The sequence below is a fragment of the Hyperolius riggenbachi genome, chromosome 8 (genome assembly GCF_040937935.1).
Source record: "Hyperolius riggenbachi isolate aHypRig1 chromosome 8, aHypRig1.pri, whole genome shotgun sequence".
Classification (NCBI taxonomy): Eukaryota; Metazoa; Chordata; class Amphibia; order Anura; family Hyperoliidae; genus Hyperolius; species Hyperolius riggenbachi.
Genome location: NC_090653.1, coordinates 82625711 through 82646731, shown reverse-complemented (window position 1 = coordinate 82646731; position 21021 = coordinate 82625711). Strand labels below are relative to the sequence as shown.

The 21021-nt window shown below is 44.4% G+C and overlaps 1 protein-coding gene across 2 annotated transcripts in view; it reads right to left on the bottom strand.

Moving 5' to 3' along the window:
• Positions 1 to 21021, bottom strand: part of AKT2 (AKT serine/threonine kinase 2) — a 153230-nt gene that overhangs the window by 37589 nt on the left and 94620 nt on the right. For both annotated transcript variants that reach the window (XM_068250810.1, XM_068250809.1), the window contains exons 2-5: positions 20028 to 20148; positions 2345 to 2479; positions 2157 to 2268; positions 432 to 597 (exon numbers count right to left, since the gene is read on the bottom strand). In XM_068250810.1, the coding sequence (XP_068106911.1) occupies positions 432 to 597; positions 2157 to 2268; positions 2345 to 2479; positions 20028 to 20073 (459 nt within the window). In that variant the 5' untranslated portion in view covers positions 20074 to 20148. The remainder of the gene's footprint in view (positions 1 to 431; positions 598 to 2156; positions 2269 to 2344; positions 2480 to 20027; positions 20149 to 21021) is intronic.

The window sequence follows — 21021 nt, the reverse complement described above, 5'->3', positions numbered from 1 at the left end:
CCAATCACACTCTCCAGCACTGGTCTCCATGGAAACGGAGGTGTCATGTTACCTGCCATCCATATATACCAGCGTGTCACATGATGCCGCCGTCGCCATGGAGAACGTCGCTGGAAAGTGCGACTGGGTGGTAACAAATTGAATAAATTCTTGTCGCAAACTGTTCCTCAGAGGAGGTTAAAATCTTATGTCCATTGCATAATTGCTGGCTCTACTGTAGTTTTGGCCCAATTTTGGGAGAAAGACAGATAATGTTTTGGGATGTTGGAGGCAACAGGAAGTGATCAGAGGAAACCCACCCAGACATGGGCAAACAATACAACAAATTCCATGAAGAAAGTGTTCTGGCAGGGAACTAAGCTTGGCTTGTTGCAATGCAAGGCAAAAGTCCTACCTGCTTAGCTAATGGGGCCAAAACCAGAATGACTTACTACTTTGGGACGTCCTTTTGATATTGCCACATCCATCTCTTCTGTGCTTGGAGCGTCACTGGGAGACGAACACTTGAAGTCCATGGTCTCATCTTCCTCTTCTATCTCAGACTCTCGGTTCTTCAAGCTGTTGGCCACAGTTTGGATGGCTCTCATCCATTCTTCTCTGTTGTGACACAAAACATAAAATAGCACCATTTCTTCAATAAGATTATGTGGCATAATTCTGCACAGTGTGCATTTTACTCTATCAATTACATTTGCAGCTGTGAAAAACATGCACTTTTTTCCTGCATGCAAACACACATGGTGTGCAGGAAATGCATGCAGAAAACTGAAAGACAAGTATGACCCCTGCCTTAGGCAGGGAACATACTTGACTTTTTTCATGCGCATTTTCTGCACAGAAAAACGATGAACTCATGTTAATCAATGGGCTAGTTCACACTTGCTATGTTTTTCAAGCGCAGAATAAAAACTGACATTCTGCATGATTACTGCACATTCTGTCAGTTTTCTCTATCAATTACATTAGCTACTGGGAAAAAAGAACGCATTTTTCTGCATAGAAACATACTTGGTGTGCAGAAAAACATGCGCAGAAAACTGAAAGACAAGTGTGACCCATGCCTGAAATAAAACCCATAAAATATAGCAGCCCCCTCACCAAAATATGCAGAGACTGAGCAACAAACTGGCCTCACATACCAAGTACAGCAGAGTCCCAGTTATCCGGAACTCAGGCAAGTAACCGGCATGCCTGTTGGATAACGGGGACTTTCTTTTTGGGGGGTTTTAAGGGTGTTTGCAGCCTTTAAAATACTTACCGAGCCTCCAGCGACACGTAGCAGCCTTCCTCTTGCTCCTAGCATCTGTGCATGCAAGTCGGCGTGTCACGTGACCCAATGCGGGTCATGTGACACACCCGCTTCCATGCATGGGGGAAGCTAGGAGTCCTCTATACTACATAGATTTGGTAAAATTGGATAAAAAAAAAATTGGATCATTAGTGGCCACCTTGCGTATGTACACAAAATTACTGTCCCTCACTGTTCAGGGCTGAGTTCTGTACAGGCACGTCCCTAGCCTGTCCTGTCGCTAGGGAGTTGGTAAAAGACCAACAGTGCGGCACAATGCAGAGCGACAAAGAGTGAGTAGGAAAGCAATAGGCAGTCAGCGTGGGTGATCTGCAGCCCTCCTCTCGAGGACGCATCAAGGACTATCAGGGGTTGCCGTCCACACACTAGATTCCTGCCAGAGGTGGCTCCAGCCAGCTGTCTCAACAAGAAACATCCAGCCTGTGTACAAGGCTTAACATATAGGCCACTTGCCTCCCAGAGTTTTTATCTCCACAACTTTAAATAGCCAAAAAAAAGACAAGTTTACTGATACCTAGAAGGGAAATGCCCAGCAGTCTAATGAGAAACCTAAGTGTTATTTAGTATTTATACAGCGCCAACATCTTCCGCAGTGCTGTACAGAGTATATAGTCTTGTCACTTAATTGTCCCTCAGAGGAGCTCACAATCTAATCCCTACCATAGTCATATGTCTATTGTAGTCTAGGGCCAATTTTAGGGATGTAGGAGGAAACCAGTGTGCCTGGAAGAAACCCGTGCAGACACTGGGAGAACGTACAAAATCTGTGCAGATCGTGCCCTGTCTGGGATTCAAACTGGGGATGCAGCGCTGCAAACCATACAAGGCTTAGTATGTGTACTGGTACCTTTCCTCTGGAGTATCCACGTGAAACGTGCGCTCAATAACCGTTGTCCACTGCAAGCATCGTATCACAAAGGTGTTGGGCCGGGGGCGCTCTGTTTTCATAAGCTGACATTCTGAAAAGAACACCACAGAGTGAAGCTAAAGCTGTAAAAGAAAAGGGTCTAGAGATGTAACAGAAAGAACACTTACCTCCCACTGAGAAGTTGTTGAGAGGGGGCATCACTAAACTGTTTTCTGAAGAATCCGGCTTTTCCTTATACCCGATGAAGGAGCCATCGCTCTTCAGAAGGAAGTACCTGGGTCTCCAGGTCTTTATATATTCACCTGAGGGAATGAGAAAACAAAACTAAGTGGACAGAACTTACTGTATGCACAGGGCTGCTAGCTCTTAGGCCATGTCAAAGACTGCAAACTGGACAGCAAATAATGAATCCCCCCACACACATTTCATAACAATTGCCTGGAATTACCCCTTTGATGTGGGAAATTCCACAGGAGAGGAGGGAGTAATTAGAGTACATGGATGTACAGCTGCCCCTCTAGCAGTAGATGTGAAGCCATGTAGAGATACCATGTTAGTGCTGCTTGAAACAATGATCTTTTTTAGTAACAGTTCAGGAGTGATCAATATACAGGCATGCATGTAATAAAGGTGACAAGAAATTAGGGCTCTAGGTGAAGTAGAAAAATGGCTCGCCCATTCAAATTTTCTGGCTCTTTACAAAACAAAAGATTCCCCTACTGATAACCTAATTCAGTAGGGGAAGATGTAATTTGTACTTAAGCTATTGCTGCTGTCCGAATTTTGCAAAATTACTCAGTTATACCCGCTATATATCTAATTCATATTATGGCCTACAGTGGTGCCCAAATATCAGGTGCCCTTTTTATGTGTCTCAAATATACAGACCTTCTGCTGAACTCTATATGGGGTGGGGGTCTGGAGACATAGGGCAATATCCTGTTAACTTTCTTCTAGTTTTTTTTAAGAAGATAATCTTTCATGTTATCTAAAAACGAAATTTTCAGTACTTTGCAATTGAAAAAGTGCTAAAAAGCATTTAACAAGGTAGTATCGAACTCATTTTGAGTAATTTCTTGCTTGGTGGGAGCTTTAAAAGTATTTACTGATATCGACTAATGCCTAATACACACGGTACGATTTTCCGTGCGATAGACAAATCCGATTGATAAAATCTGTCATGTCCGATATTGCTCCCGATTGTTTCCGCGCTCGATGTCTCATAGCGGTGAATGGAAAAAGATAAGAAAAACTAATGAAGATAAGAGAATTGAGCACAGAATCGAGTGGAAAAAACGAACTGGTCGCAAAAAATCGCACGGAAAAATCAGATTATTTTTGTACCAATTCCACAGCCCTAGTGGGGGTGGTGGTACAATAACAGCAGAGAGGTGAAATTTCCCAGAACTTTTTAGAAACAGAGGAAAAAGATCAAACATTTTTCAATTTATCAAAAATTCTTAAAAAGTTGAAAGTTCTATTCAACCAGACAATGTTCCTTACAACTAGAGATGTGATGAAACTTAAATTACCTTGAATCCGAATCCAAAAATATTCTCAAATCTTCGGATCCTATACATAAGAATTTTGTGATCTGTTTAAGCATAGTAGTTAGACTTAGTATATTTTAAAGGGATACTGTAGGGAGGGGGGGGGGGGGGGGGTGTCGGGGGAAAATGAGTTCAAGTTACCCGGGGCTTCTAATGGTCCCCCCGCAGACATCCTGTGCCCGCGCAGCCACTCACTGATGCTCCGGCCCCACCTCCGATTCACTTCTGGAATTTCAGACTTTAAAGTCTGAAAACCACTGAGCCTGCATTGCCGTGTCCTCGCTTCCCCTGATGTCACCAGGAGCGCACGGCGCAGGCACAGACTATACTGTGCCTGCGCAGTACGCTCCTGGTGCCATCAGCGGGAGTGAGGACACGGCAACGCAGGCGCAGTGGTTTTCAGACTTTAAAGTTTGAAATTTCAGAAGTGAACCAGAGGTGGGGCCGGAGCATTGGGGAGTGGCTGCGCAGGCACAGGATGTCTGTGGGGGACCATTAGAAGCCCCGGGTAACTTCAACTCATTTTCCTCTGACCCCCCTACAGTGTCCCTTTAAGCCTAACTAATATTCTTACACGCATCACACAATTATGTACAGGATTCGCTACATTTAAGAGATTAAAAAGATTTGAGAATCTTTTTTTTGATTCAGATTCATCCCATTTCTACTTACAACTATAGTAGACAGCGACACCTTCATCCCCTTATACAAATTGGCTCTTCTGTGTAAAAATCAGGACTGTGGAGTCGGAGTCAAGGAGTCCCAGTAATTTAGCCAGTTAGCGCAGTCCGGCCGTGCCGCTCCCACAGCCAGGAACATTCTGCACCTGCGCAATAGTGCTGTGCAGGTGTAGCAAGTTCCTAAGCGTTGGCAGTTAAGAGATGCATTTCATGTTACATACTTTCGAACAACAAAATTGTAATATGCAAATTAGAGGAGTTGGAGTCGAGGAGTCGGAGGAATCCTAACCTGAGGAGTCGGAGGAATCCTAACCTGAGGAGTCGGAGGAATCCTAACCTGAGGAGTCGGAGGAATCCTAACCTGAGGAGTCGGAGGAATCCTAACCTGAGGAGTCGGAGGAATCCTAACCTGAGGAGTCGGAGGAATCCTAACCTGAGGAGTCGGAGGAATCCTAACCTGAGGAGTCGGAGGAATCCTAACCTGAGGAGTCGGAGGAATCCTAACCTGAGGAGTCGGAGGAATCCTAACCTGAGGAGTCGGAGGAATCCTAACCTGAGGAGTCGGAGGAATCCTAACCTGAGGAGTCGGAGGAATCCTAACCTGAGGAGTCGGAGGAATCCTAACCTGAGGAGTCGGAGGAATCCTAACCTGAGGAGTCGGAGGAATCCTAACCTGAGGAGTCGGAGGAATCCTAACCTGAGGAGTCGGAGGAATCCTAACCTGAGGAGTCGGAGGAATCCTAACCTGAGGAGTCGGAGGAATCCTAACCTGAGGAGTCGGAGGAATCCTAACCTGAGGAGTGGGAGGAATCCTAACCTGAGGAGTGGGAGGAATCCTAACCTGAGGAGTGGGAGGAATCCTAACCTGAGGAGTGGGAGGAATCCTAACCTGAGGAGTGGGAGGAATCCTAACCTGAGGAGTGGGAGGAATCCTAACCTGAGGAGTGGGAGGAATCCTAACCTGAGGAGTGGGAGGAATCCTAACCTGAGGAGTGGGAGGAATCCTAACCTGAGGAGTCGGAGGAATCCTAACCTGAGGAGTCGGAGGAATCCTAACCTGAGGAGTCGGAGGAATCCTAACCTGAGGAGTCGGAGGAATCCTAACCTGAGGAGTCGGAGGAATCCTAACCTGAGGAGTCGGAGGAATCCTAACCTGAGGAGTCGGAGGAATCCTAACCTGAGGAGTCGGAGGAATCCTAACCTGAGGAGTCGGAGGAATCCTAACCTGAGGAGTCGGAGGAATCCTAACCTGAGGAGTCGGAGGAATCCTAACCTGAGGAGTCGGAGGAATCCTAACCTGAGGAGTCGGAGGAATCCTAACCTGAGGAGTCGGAGGAATCCTAACCTGAGGAGTCGGAGGAATCCTAACCTGAGGAGTCGGAGGAATCCTAACCTGAGGAGTCGGAGGAATCCTAACCTGAGGAGTCGGAGGAATCCTAACCTGAGGAGTCGGAGGAATCCTAACCTGAGGAGTCGGAGGAATCCTAACCTGAGGAGTCGGAGGAATCCTAACCTGAGGAGTCGGAGGAATCCTAACCTGAGGAGTCGGAGGAATCCTAACAGAGTTGGAGGATTTTTGTACCGACGATACAGTCCTGGTAAAAATAAAGCCCAACAACTTCCTATAAGCCTAGCCCCAAGCACACAGCCCCAATTGCAGTAGCGCACTATTAGCACAGTTCAGACGTGAGAGCCTCTGACTGGGGATAATATGTTCTCTGGGATATTTTCCATTATAACATTTAGCTTTATACTAAGCCACTTTCCTTTTAAGCTGTGCTGCAGGTGCAGGGGAGCCTCATGTAGGGAAAAGGTTAATGTTAAAGAAGGTAATCCAACACAGCCTTCCAGAAATAGCATCTAATCAGAGAGCTAATTTTACCAGCTGTCTGTCAGGAACTAGGTAACACACTTTCCTCTACGTGGTGTTCATGTGCGCAAGAGGCAAATCCCTCCCGGGAACTCCGAGCTCTCTGCATTACATCGAATTGTTACTCAGTGGGACATTAATGACAGTGTTCAGCTGGAGTGTTCTCCTCAGCTCTGCAGATACGCAGCAATAAACTGTGTACAGCAAAAACATGACTGGAATCGGTCACATGGGATGAGCAGAAATCCTCCAGGACAATGATGGGTCTGCATGGAAATCAAGATGGGTGGACTGAAAGAAATGCCCATTTGCCACTTTCTCCATAGCAAGTATCCCAAATACAGAAGCTTCTTATTACAGAAGGTATTTGTAATTACTCAGGTTGCAGTGAGCATATCTCCCACAATGCATCACTGCTGAATATGCAAATCATCCATTGCCTCTAAGCTAAACACACCTCCAGAAGCACTGTAATGCAATGATTGTTAATTGTCAATATTAAAGAGCCAAACCAATCCAACAAGCATAGGAACGGTTTCGGATTGGTTGAGCCTCATCAGTGCATGGCATGGATTCCATGGCTCAATTGGGAAGGACTTCAAACATCCAGACAGTTCAGTAAGCTCAGAGGGAACCACAACTCCTAGGTGTGTGTAAAGGGCTGAACGAGATAATTTTAGTTAGCAGGCTTTGTGGTCTCTTTCAGCCCCTTACACACTCCTAGGTGTTCTGGTTCACCATGCAAGCACTGTAAAACCAGCGCAGGAGATTTGGACAGAGCCGGCAGCACCATAGGCCGTAACAGAAATCACGGCTACAGCAGCGCTCAGTGAGTGATTTGGGTGCCGTCAAAAGACAGAGCACAAATTACTCTAAACACTAATTCTGCCTCCATCAACTGCTGGAAGCCGAATTAAGTATTTTCTGCACTATCCATGGCGGCATGGAGGGGGACATAGTAATCAACGCCGCCGGGACTTGTGCAGGAGCAGAGTAAGCCTTTTAATGGCTGTACCCTGTGCTGTAATCTCCCGGCGGCTGTTTCACAGGTATGCCCACCATGAGCTTAGGGCAACATTTATCCTATGTGTGTACGAAGAGGAACTGACGTCATTGCAGTGTGTAAGGGGCTAATTGTTATCCCTTACACACTCCAAAGGGTGAGCTTGCTGGGTAGTCTGTAACTCTGGGTGTTTCAAGTCCTACTCCATAGAGCCACATTAATCCATGCCATGCACTGATGAGGCTCAATCAATCCGAAACAGTCTGTCTGCATGTTAGAGTAGTTTGGCTCTGTAATATTAAAAAGCGGACATCAGATCTGGATGTGTGTTTAGCCCACATTGTCAACAATGGGTAATTTGCAAATTTCAGCAGTGATGCACTGGTAGAAATCTCAGACCAAACTCCTTCCTGAATTATTGCAAATACTTTCTGTTTTAAGAAAGCAAATGTTTGTTTTTAAAGAGAAACTGTAACCAAGGATTGAACTTCATCCCAATCAGTGGCTGATACCCCCCTTTAGAAATCTTTACCTTTTCCCAAATAGATCAGGGGGGTCTGTATAGCTGATATTGTGGTGAACCCCTCCACAGTGTGATGTCAGGACCTTGGTCCTAACAGTTTCCTGTCTGTGAGCCTTGTTGCATTGTGGGAAATAACGGTTTCCATCCGCCAAGCAACCAGCATCTCCCTCTATGCATATGTATAACTAAAACCTTTTAGACTATTAGTTAGTGGGCGTGGCTATAAATAATGGCAGTTAGTGCGGTCTTGTTTTTTTATTGTTTGCCAGTAGTAAAGATGATAACGAGCATGCGCATTGTTCTTTAAACAACAAGTTTTTCTTTTAACTTCTCACTTTGCAATGTATTGAGTCATTTTTTTCCCCTTTTCAGCAAAACATCCTCTTTAAGGCTTACTACAAAGATTTCTGTCTGCCAAATTTCACAGCTAAACAAACAGTTAAAATGAGCTTGAAGACCAGTTGAAACCAACATTTTTTTCCTCCCTGCCCAAGCAGCAGTACGACTGCGCTCGTAAATGGATGGGAGTGTGGCGCTGAAGAACAAGAGTGTCCCGGCCAGCAGAGGAGGGGCCTAGGAGGATTGGGGAAGCCTCTGGAGTATCCATAAGCTTCTCTCTACTGAGGTAAGTAATTTTTTTTAAGTTTCAGGTTTGCATATACATGGAAAAATCGCTGGTGTTTGTGATTGCGACTGCTAGTGGAAAAGGGCCCTTAGTCAAGCTTATGGTCAGGCTGACCATACACCTGTGAAGAGAAGACTGATGGTGTGAGTGATCAGTTTCTTCTCAACTAACAAATGACTGGCGAGAAGCCATGGAATTATCCCCTTAGGCCCCGTTCACATCTGAGCGTTTTGCCAACGATTTCGTCAAAACGCGCAAGCGCTAGCGCCATAATACCCTATGGGTCCAATCTCACTTGGGCGATTTGCGTTAATCGCCGGCGATTAACGCAAATTGGCAAACGCAAATTTGCATCCTGCACCATTTTCAGGCGATTTCCCGGCGATCGCGTTTAGTGCTATAGAAAAAAAATCGCCAAGTGTGAATGGCGATTTTGCGCGTTAATCGCCAAAAATCACCAGAGGAAAACGCTAGCAAAAGCGCTAGCGTTTTGCAAGTGTGAATGGGGCCTTAAACAACTTAGTCTTGAAGTTTTGAGTCAGGATGACACCATTTAAAGCGCCAGAGCTGCAGCCACTAAGGCACACTCTATAGGCAGCGGCAGGGTTAGGGAGTCTAGCACAAGGTCTCCTCACTGAATAGGTGGAAAGGACCTCTATTTACAGCAGATGGAAGTGGCAATGGGTTCATGATTTTGCGTCACAGTATGCAAATCTCTTTATGGCCAAAACCAATTTGGTACAAAACTCTACTGCTACAATTTAGTCCTGATCAAATTCCAGCAGAAACCCTTTTAACCGATGAACTGTCCAAAGTCGATCAGAAGTACCAGGCTTGCAGGGTCATCTGGCAGATCCCATTAAGCACACTACAGATTTACTTAGCAGGGCAGCCAAGGTTAGCAAATGATTAAAAAGTTGGCTTCATCTTTTGTATGCAGTTAAAAACAGAAAATGATTGTGTATTTTTTAATTTTATATCAACCAGGAAGTTATTTTTAGCCAGAGCATGACAAAAAAAAACCTACAGTGGAGCTGGCTGCTGTCTTGCCAGCCAATGCTGACAGTAGCGGTCACTTGCTGTTTACTATTGTTTACAGGCAGGAGAGGAAGTGACATTGGCCCCTCCTGTGTGTATACAAGAGAGGGTGGTAGCAGATAACATCACCATGTGTGTTGCAATCAGTACAGCACAAAGTCCTAGAGAGGAAGAGCCAGACACAGGCCTTTCATCACAACTAATGTTTATGGAACACATAGGAAAACTCAGATCCTCCTGTCCAGAGGCCGGAGGAGAAATTTACCATCCAGATTGCACATAGCACGTCACAAGACATTATCTATTTAAGTTCCAGCACCTCTCGGCCGTTCCTTTCTGTACAATAACTGAATTGGCTTCTTATCCTTTTCCCTATCCCAGAATCCTCCATGGTGTGAAAGTGGCGAGAATCCAGCGAGTTTGACCCACCCCCCTAACAAACATACATTGTACCACCGCAGTGCAAAGCTGGTAAAGATGGGGTAGTAGACAAAAAGGATAATCCTGTTAATCCTTCCCTTTCTTTGTAGGAACCTCATTAGTGTCAGATTCAGGGCCAGAGAAGAACTGCGCTAAGCACAGTCTGCACCTAAGCTGCCCACAAAACAATCCTAAAGCCATATCAAACAAACGAGAAGCTTCAACAACACTTATGCTGGGAATACACGGTTCGTTTTTGCCTTCGTTTAAACCTTCGATTCGTTCGGTAAACGAATCGAGTGTTGAAAACGTATGTGAAAATAGTCATAATCTCATTATAGTTTCGATTAATAGACCCCAAAAACGAACGACTAGTGATCGAACATGTTTGATATTATCTCTCTTTATCCATCTAATCGAGCCATTGGTAGGCTTGATGGCTGTTCAGATCGATTATATATTCGTTTATGCTAGTCCGTCCCTGTAAAAAGGGATTTTCGTTTCGTTTCTTTGCAGCCTTCGATCATTGGAAAAACGAAACCATCAGAATCGGAAAAAAAAACGAAACCGTGGGTGGTGATATTAACCGTATGACCGATTATTTCGGGATCGAAAAGGACAAAAGGCACAATCGAAACGAAGGTTTAAACGAAGGCAAAAACGAACCGTGTATTCCCAGCATTAGTGTAACTAGGCTCTAGACTCCTCTAGCAATCTAATGCTGCGAATACACTGTTCGTTTTTGAGCCATTTCGATGGCTCGATAGATCATTTCCGACATGTCCGATCTCCTGCTCGATCGTTTCGCCACTTGATTTGTGATAGCAGTGAATAGAAAAACTAGCCATTTATGCCGAGCATTACACAAGTAGAAGAATTAAAGCGCATCCGAGATGAAAAACTAACTAGAACAAGTAACTTGTCTATATATCTTATCTAAAGTTTAGATAGTTTACACAGCAAATCTGTCTGCATACAGCTTCAACAGTTTAAGATGATTTATTCCTGTGATACAATGAGGGCAGCCATGTTCTGTTTGTCATCTTTACACATGTAAGCTGCAACTGCATCTCCGCCCCTCAGCCTGTGAAAAATTCACTCCCCCCTCCCCTCTGCCTCTGAATTCAGTGGCTAGTAACCTCCTCCTGCCCAGACTGAGCTCCCATAAGCTCTTGCTACATGGGTCTGAGTGCCTTGGCATTTTGGAGAAGTTGTGGGCGAGGCTTGTTTAGTTTATAGGGAATTAGAGTATAAAAACAAAATAAAAAAAAAAAAACTATTTGGCTTGAGGAATGCCCTATAAACTATATGTAAGGAACACAATTATGCAATGTATAAAAGTTCATCTCGGATCACCTTTAATAATTAAAAAAAACAAAACAGAGTTGGCTGCGTCAATGTCAACCCCTGGAAAAAAAGCATACCACCAATCAGGATAAAAGTTCCAGAAAAGCAATTTGCACAGCTAGGGGCTTGTACTGACGATTGAGTTAAAGTTGTCTGAGACGCTCGAATCTAGTGTGTAGGCAGGTAGCCCAAGATGTTCTTTAGCGATCCAGCACGCAGCACCTCTTAAAGAGACTCTGTAACATGAAAAACATCCCCTGGGGGGTACTCACCTCGGGTGGGGGAAGCCTCCGGATCCTAATGAGGCTTCCCACGCCGTCCTCTGTCCCACAGGGGTCTCGCTGCAGCCCTCCGAACAGCCGGCGACAGACCCGACTGTCAGTTCAATATTTACCTTTGCTGGCTCCAGCGGGGGCGCTGTGGCTGCTTTCGGCTCCGAACTACACGGAAATACCCGATCTCAGTCGGGTCCGCTCTACTGCGCAGGCGCCGGAAACTTGCGCTTGCGCAGTAGAGCAGACCCGACGGCGATCGGGTATTTCCGTGTAGTTCGAAGCCGACAGCCGTCAGAGCGCCTGCGCTGGAGCCGGGAAGGTAAATAATGACGTCACCGCTGTACGGAGGGCTGCAGTGAGACCCCCGAGGGACGGAAGACGGCGTGGGAAGCCTCATTAGGATCCTGAGGCTTCCCCCACCCGAGGTGAGTACCCCCCAGGGGAACTTTTGATGTTACAGATCCTCTTTAAAGAGGAGCTGTCAGCCATACTATCTCAGAAAAAAACACACCACATTTTAGTAGATAAATACTTGCTCTACTTACATATGTATTGCGCTGTCCACATTTTGATTTTGTAAAATTTTTCTCTAGTAAAAACAAAAAAAATCCTTCTTAGGATTTTCCAAATTGACCATCTTGAAGCCAATCCTGACATCATTCCCTCCCTAAGGGCCCTTGTAGTAGGGGTGGATGAACACCTTGTAGAAAGTCACAGGAGACAAAAAACGGGAGCCCAGTAGTGCAATATGTCAATGACCACTGCAGGGCTGCAGTGAGACCCCCGAGGGACGGAAGACGGCGTGGGAAGCCTCATTAGGATCCTGAGGTGGTCATTGTGGTCATTGACATATTGCACTACTGGGCTCCCGTTTTTTGTCTCCTGTGACTTTCTACAAGGTGTTCATCCACCCCTACTACAAGGGCCCTTAGGGAGGGAATGATGTCAGGATTGGCTTCAAGATGGTCAATTTGGAAAATCCTAAGAAGGATTTTTTTTGTTTTTACTAGAGAAAAATTTTACAAAATCAAAATGTGGACAGCGCAATACATATGTAAGTAGAGCAAGTATTTATCTACTAAAATGTGGTGTGTTTTTTTCTGAGATAGTATGGCTGACAGCTCCTCTTTAAAGAGGATCTGTAACATCAAAAGTTCCCCGAGGTGAGTACCCCCCAGGGGAACTTTTGATGTTACAGATCCTCTTTAAAGAGGAGCTGTCAGCCATACTATCTCAGAAAAAAACACACCACATTTTAGTAGATAAATACTTGCTCTACTTACATATGTATTGCGCTGTCCACATTTTGATTTTTTAAAATTTTTCTCTAGTAAAAACAAAAAAAATCCTTCTTAGGATTTTCCAAATTGACCATCTTGAAGCCAATCCTGACATCATTCCCTCCCTAAGGGCCCTTGTAGTAGGGGTGGATGAACACCTTGTAGAAAGTCACAGGAGACAAAAAACGGGAGCCCAGTAGTGCAATATTTTAATGACCACAATAAAAGAAAATAAATTAGAAGCACTACTCACAAAGGGAGGTTGCTGGGGGCAATCAACCACAGGAAGCAGGTGGAGACAAACCCGACTCCACTCGGGGTGGTCCTAGCCAGAACCGGAAGGATGGTCGCTCTCTTAGTGGAAAAAGGGGGACGGAGTCCACTGTAGGGACTCCACTGGTGGTCTGCCACCTCCCCTCGGACAGGATGTGTTCGGGGGTATACTTAGCACGTAAAAGGGAAAGAGGTGCCCTGGTGTAATAAAAGCATCTAAAATCAGCTTAAAATCGAAAAGTGATATGAGGTAGCTTACCCTCAATGACAAAACCTCTGTAGTTAATACAAGGGATTTTTATTAGAACAGGCAACGCGTTTCGTGGGTCTCGGCCCGCTTCATCATGCCAGTGAAAGTGCCAAATAGAAAATATCATCTAGCATAGGGAGCCTCTCTCCCTATGCTAGATGAGGCTCCCTATGCTAGATGATATTTTCTATTTGGCACTTTCACTGGCCTGACGAAGTGGGCCGAGACCCGCGAAACGCGTTGCCTGTGCTAATAAAAATCCCTTGTATTAACTACAGAGGTTTCGTCATTGAGGTAAGCTACCTCATATCACTTTTCAATTTTAAGCTGATTTTAGATGCTTTTATTACATCAGGGCGCCTCTTTCCCTTTTACGTCCCTAAGGGCCCGTTCACACTTAAAATTGCAGAACGCCGGCGATTACTGCCGGCGTTTTGCGGGAGTGATTTTCCCGCGTTTAGCGCGGGAAAAAAATCACTGGACACTGCGGCGGTTTTGGAGCGATCGCGATTAGCGTGCTATGCACGCTAATCACGATCGCAAATTGCGGAACGCTCGTCGTTGGCAAACCGATGCATGCAGCGCGGTTGCGGTTATCGCTAACCGCAACCGCGGCAGTGAGAACACTGCCACTCGCTACATTGTGTAGCGGTTCTTGCAGAATTCTCGCGCGATTCCCGCTCAGGTGTGAACAGGCCCTTAGGGCTCAAACACACTATAAGCGCTTTTCTGACAGTTTGCGATTGATCAGCACTTTCTAAACAAATTGTTCCCATTCACTTTCATTAAATCGCGGTAAAAATTGCCGCCATTGCGTAAGTATTTACGCATCCACAATTGTATGCGATTGCGACTATTTTTACACGATTTTAATGCAAGTGAATGGGAGCGACTTTTTTACCAGTTAAAAATAAAGAAATGATTTTTGATTTTATGCCCGGCAGCTACACTTTAAGATACCCATACATTACTTGATGTTCTGTCAATTAAGCGATCAACTACAGTGTGGTTGATCAAAAGTCAAAAGACACAGGGCTGTGGAGTCAGAACAAAAATCATCTAGCTACGTGTATAAAACCACTGACTCCAGGTACTCAAAACTGCTCTAACTCCACAGGCCTTGCAGTGCTCTATGGAGTCGACGGCAGGAACGATCGAAGCCCGAATCGAGCACGTCGGAAATAGTCAAATCTATCCCGATCACCCGGGAAACCGCATGGTGTGTACCCAACATAATAAGTGAGGTGGCCGTACTGGTATAGCAAAATAAACCTGTTTTTGAAAAAGTTATAGTGCTTATGTTTACCGAGTGTGGGCACCCAGAAAAGAGGGAATGGGGGGGGGGGGGGGGGGGGAGGATTCAATCTCTGGGTACTTTATTTCTGCAGGATGGAATGATTAGGAAATGCTGCATAGGACCCATCACTCTGATTGGTTGTTCCACATTTCAACTAGGGTGCTGACCTTTGTTTCTGAACTGGATGTGGCACCTGTGCCGATTATTATTATTTACGTAGCCCCAACATCTTCTGCAGGGCTGCTTATAACAAATAAAGGCTTGAAATATCTGGCTTTGCATGTAATGAGTCTATTTCATGAACTAGTTTTAACTTAAGTTGAATTCCTGACATAAATGAACTTTAGCATGATATTCTAATTTTTTTGAGTTTCACCTGTAATACAGTGAGTGACATGTATATATTGTCTTCACAGGAACTGGACACAGGTTCACTATATGATAGCTTCCTGATGGCAGGTAAGTAATGGGAGATTGAACGGCTTGCACTGAATAATGAATGTGCACATCTGAGGAACAGTAGCCTACACAGAGACATGTTTGTGTCTGATCACTTCCCCACGTGTATACTGGAGTAGGTGAGGCGTTTTACTCAGAGTTAACCAGCTAAACTCTACCTAGTCATGTTTCTTGAGAAGAACATTAAATAGCTAACCAGTTGCTAGGAGCAGCAAAGAGGTATTTTCTCAGATAACGCCATAACATGCTGCCCTATGTCACCAGGCAGCTGTTGCCCTGTAAGTTGCAGGGGAAGCTCAGGGGCCTCCAAGCTCAGTAAGGAGGTGTGTTTTTTATTAGGACTCCGGCTGTGGAATTTTAAGAATGTGCAGAGGTCAGGCAAGGTTATAGGAAATCATAGGATGCCCTGGAGCACAGACTATAGAGGGCGATCTTCCATTCAACGGCTGACGACAAAAACAATGCCCACTGCACTGAGCAAACAGCTTAACAAGTCGAGTGATTGACAGACAGGTTATTACTTGCTACTTGTAAAGCTTAAAATCATATTGTACTACCATAAACACATCTACATAAAAAACTATTAGAATGAGTTTTCAGTGTTATTGTATGATGAGATAAAATGAGGGAGTTTCCAGACCACACAGAATCTTTATGTCGCTTTAAGAGCATCGGTCATATATAAATACTAACAGTCATATTGTGGGGAGCAGAGCATTTGTGTTGTAGGTGGCATAGAACTCCCTCCAGCTGGATAGCGTACTATTAAGGCCAGAAACACACTAGGAGCGATTTTCTGAGCACTTTGCGATTTAAAAACTCTTGCTAATATAATGCTATGGGTGTGATCCCCTTTGAGTGATGTGATTGTATCAAATCACTAGTAAATAGAAATCGCTCCTAGTGGGGTTCTGGCCTAAGGCTTGTTTTGATATGGGATTTGAGCCTTTGACCAGGGTTTGAGTCCCGGGTCAAGCCAGTATGTAAAAAGGTAAAGAGTTTTTGGGCAGGGCTCCCTAATGATCCTGGTCATCCGTGGATAGCTCCTTAAAGGGAACCTAAACTGAGAAGGATATGGGTTTTTCCTTTTAAAATAATACCAGTTGCCTGACTCTCCTGCTGATCCTGTGTTTCCATTGCTTTCAGCCACAGCCCCTGAACAAGCATGCAGATCAGGTGCTCTGACTGAAGTCAGACTGGATTAGCTGCATGCTTGTTTCAGGTGTGTGATTCAGCCACTGCTTCAGCCAAAGAGATCAGGACTGCCAGGCAACTGGTATTGATTAAAAGGAAACATCCATATCCCTCTCAGTTTAGGTTCCCTTTAAGCAGCTGCAGCTCTGAGGCTTTGAGTCCACCAGGAGGAGAGCGCAATATAAATGTTCTGTGTCTTGTCTCCTACTCAATAACTAGGTCTTGTCTCCTACTGGGGCAGAGATATTGGTGCTCCCTTGACGCATACTGTTGGGTATGGTTGCAAAGTCTCCCTGCGTTAGAAATCTTGCATTAGGTGTAGAAGGGAGTTCAGAAGCAGCGAGTATTCAATGTAGAGATGCAGGGGAATCCTGACAATTCTTGAAGGCCACCAATAGTGTTAACAGCAGTGCAAGGAGTGAATGGACATGGTAAACGCTACAGAGTTTAAAGATGGGAACAGCTGTATCTGCAATAGGTGTTATGGGAGTAGGAGTTACAGAACTCTTCATAGTCTCATGCAAACCTACTGTATTTTCAGTATATGAGAGATGCAAAGAGGTGCAAGGTGGCCCATTCAAGGTCCTTGCAATACTTGCCCTAAAGAGATACTTACGTAATGAGCCATCTGTTGTACACAGGGAGACTACTTCACAACTGAAAATCTTTAAGGGAATCTGCCTACATATTCATTTTAGAAACTGTGTGTGTGCTCTGTTATGACATCATTAGTTCTCATGAACACCTGACACACCACCCGCCCCACAAGATCATCATGGCCGGTGTCATATGGGGCATGTGAAACACCAATCCTATTGGTTCACATTTATTATTCTTCATTTTTAAAATACAGTAGCTAGCTGTACCATACACCCCATGTGGTCTGAAGAGCATGATGATACAGAGACAAGCGTTACCATCTTCTGCAATGTTGCTTCAGATCAGATTTATCTTATGCACACAAAAAAAGAAATGTGGACACTCTGCTTGCAAAGTTATGTTTAGATATGTGCCTAGATTAGGCTTTAATGCCTTTTTCTGGTAAGCCAATGTGATGGTCACATGACCAGCACAAGACACTTCCTCCCAGAAGCCAACTTTCCTATAAAAGTTTGATGAGGTGGAGATCGAGCTCTGTGGGCATTAAAGGAGGGCAGTGTTACTGCTTGTAGCACTGTATCTCTCCTCCAGAACTGAAAGCGGTCTGCACTGCACGACTGCTGGCTAGGATACTTTCTAATTCCCATCCATGGAACAAGTATGCAGATCAGGTGTCCTGGCACTTCAGACCTGTGCTCTTGTTTAACCTGCATCACTGAGAAAGCAGTATAACCAGATTAGTGTTACCGCCAGGCAACTAGAATGAGGTCATCAAAGGCAGCCTCTGTGTTCTTTTCACAGTAAGTGTACATTAAACTGTTTATACAGCCTGCTGATGTAATGCTAGGAGGAAGGTGTTTGTATTAATACTATCCTGATAAAACAGTTGAGTGTAAACAAGAATAGTGTGGTGCAGAATAAGGTAGAGGATGATTTAAAACAGTTGTAAGTGTAAACAACGGCAGTGTGGTGGGAATAGGGAAAGGTAGATGTAATATAAAACAAGGAACTGTGGTGACTGTTCACCTGCAATGGGGGGAGGGCAGGGCAGGATACACAACTACTATTAAAAGTGAAAAACAGGCTTGCTGTGCCATACAGGCCCCCATGACCTGGGCTGCACCAACAGAAATGATTACAGGATGAGACAGGACAAATAAAGACCACTAAGACTGTACCATGGAACATCCAAGCACCCAGAGCTTTCGTCTAATCCCTGGTATGGGTGCCCATCACAAAACATTCTATCCTTGTATTGGGAGATTCAATAATGTTAGACTGTGGCTTATACTGTAAGCCATCAATATCTCCATCAAGCTATCAATTCCTCCCTGGTCAGATCATGACCAGGGGGTAGAGGGCATGTCACATATCGCACTGGTACACTTTAAAGGGGACCTGAATGCAGAAAATCCTACTGCTCTAAGATAAGCAACAGCATATTAACCCTTAAAGAAAAACATTTATTGGTTACAGCTGATAGACACTGCAGATTTATGGCAGGATGTGTAATTCCTGCTTCCATGGAAGCAGACATAGGGTTAACATCCTGTGTTTACTTACACATTAGCTGCTCTGCTGAGGCAGCCAGCTGGCACAGCTGAGAGCTCAAATTACACTGCGATTAGTCACAGATGTGAGGGAATTACACAGGCTAAACGCTCTAAATACCGTATATTGTGGTGTATAAGACGACCGGGCGTATAAGACGACCCCCCCCCAACTTTTCCAGTTAAAATATACAGTTTGGGATATACTCGCCATATAAGACTACCCCACTTTCAACGTGCACCAAATGGAAAATTTAATAAACATCATATACTGGTGCTATGTATGAACAGATACTGGCGTTCTACTGTATGTGGTACCCAGTATATAGGCGATTGACTGGCTGGATTGGTCAATTCTCCCTCTCCGTAAGCGGACTGGTCATCTCTCATTGTCTACCTGTTTATCAGAGCGGTATGGAAGAATAGATCACATTGTACCCATAAAACATGCCTCTTTCACCCTTCTGGCCCCGCCCTTGTATCCCATTTACCTCCCTCTCTGCCTCTCAGAACTCACACATATGCGCCTGCGCCGCTTCACTACAATCCTCAGCAGCGAGATCTGAGAGTCGGTAACAGGATATGGAATATCACCCGGCGTATAAGACGACCCCTGACTTTTCAGAAGATTTTCAATGGTTAAAAAATGGTCATACGCCAGAATATACAGTACAAACAGGGTGCATTTCTCTATGTTTTCCTTCTGTCCTGTGCAAGAGTTCAGGTCCACTTTAAGGTGGCCATACATAATACAATTATTATTTAGATCTTTTAAACGTCATCAATTTTCCATCCTACTGATTAAAAAAATCAAACCAGTTTGCCACTCGATTTTTTTTATAAATAAATAACACCTTATATACTTGCATATAAGCCTAATTTTTCAGCTCAAAAATGTGCAGAAAAGTAACCCCCTCGGCTTATATGCGACTCAGTGGAGCAGACCGGATGGTGGAGCAGATTTGGTTACTGGCAGAGGAGTATAAGGATCTTGCACTAGTGATCCCGCTCTTACCAGCTGGCTCCCTGCTGTGACAGTGCCCCCATCCCCTGCAATGTGGTGTTCAGAGCTCAAGACTACCTGTTTTCCCTGGCTTGTGGAACAGAGCGTAAAGGCAATGTGTCAGTGGTGCAATGATCGGGGATTCTTCCTGTATGCCAATCGCTGTCTCATATCTATGACGCCATCTAGTGTCTTGAGACACAACTGTAACATCCTTGGGGCACATCTGCCTATTGGGAGAGGGGATGACTTGTACTGGGGGGGCACATCTGGCTACTGTGGAGGGGACTATAACGGGGGGGGGGGGGGCCTTATACACGAGTCAATCACTTTTTCCTGGTTTCTGAGGGAAAAGTGGGTACCTCGGCTTATATGTGGGTGAGCTTATATGTGCGTATATACGGCAATCAGCCTTTTCAACCACGATGCATTAGGTAAGGATTTAAAAAAATCGTTTTTTCCCAATATGAAGAAAAAATTGTATTCAATTCTATATAATTTAATGTTTTTAAGGAAAAAATTGAAATGAAAAAAAAAAAACAATTGGGAAAAATCTAGCATTATGGTTGAATTGTGCATGGCCCCCTACACAATAATTATATTTATCACTCACCTCTTTTCTGCAGCCAGCCTTCCTTTACCACCATTACTTCATTCATGGTGATGGAAAGACTAAGGCGTAAGCGTGATCAATCAGCTCTCCCAGTAGGCAGGGTTAAGGCTATACTCCACTTCTGTGGAAACAAAAACACAAATCATTAGCCAACAAAAACAACTGTGACATTCAGAAGCTAAGATTCAGATTTGTATGCATCAATAAACAGGAGCAGCCAAACAAAATAATGCTTTGTAGAGACATAACCCTGACTTGTGGCAACGATACCGGAATGGCAACAAGCGACATGGACTAGGATGAGACAAATCATATCGAAAAGAAAATTAAAGGATTATCAGGGATTATAAAACGTGTGAAAATCAGGAGACCCTATACTTAAGTGAAAAAACAGTAACAGAAAAGCAACATAATATTGAAACGACGGCTACATTTTTAAAATATATTCTCATGTTGAATTTGGCGCAAGCAACACATCACAAATAAGTGGGCAGGGAAATGTTTAGCACTGTGGGCATCACCTCCACAGTTAAAAGGAACACGAGGTGAGGCGGATGTGGAGGCTGCCATATTTATTTCCTTGTCAACAATGCCAGTTGCCTGCCAGCCCTTTTCATCTTCTAGCATAAGTAGTGTCAAAACCCTGGAACAAGCATATGGCTCATCCAGCAAAACCAAAAGTCAGCTGTTTCAGAGTGCTTAATCTGCTGCATGCTTGTTCAGGGTGAATGGTTAAAACTATTAGAGACACAGGATCAGGAGGACTTCTAGGTATTGTTTAGCCACTTCACCTCCAAGGGTTTTTCCCCTATAAAAAAAAACAGAGCAATTTTAACCTGTCAGCGCTTCTTCCATTCATTCGTCTATAACTTTATTACTACTTATCACAACAAAACAATCTATATCTTGTTTATTTTCGCCACCAATTAGGCTTTCTTTGGTGGGTACATTTTGCTAAGAATTATTTTATCCTAACTGAATTTTAACAGGAAAA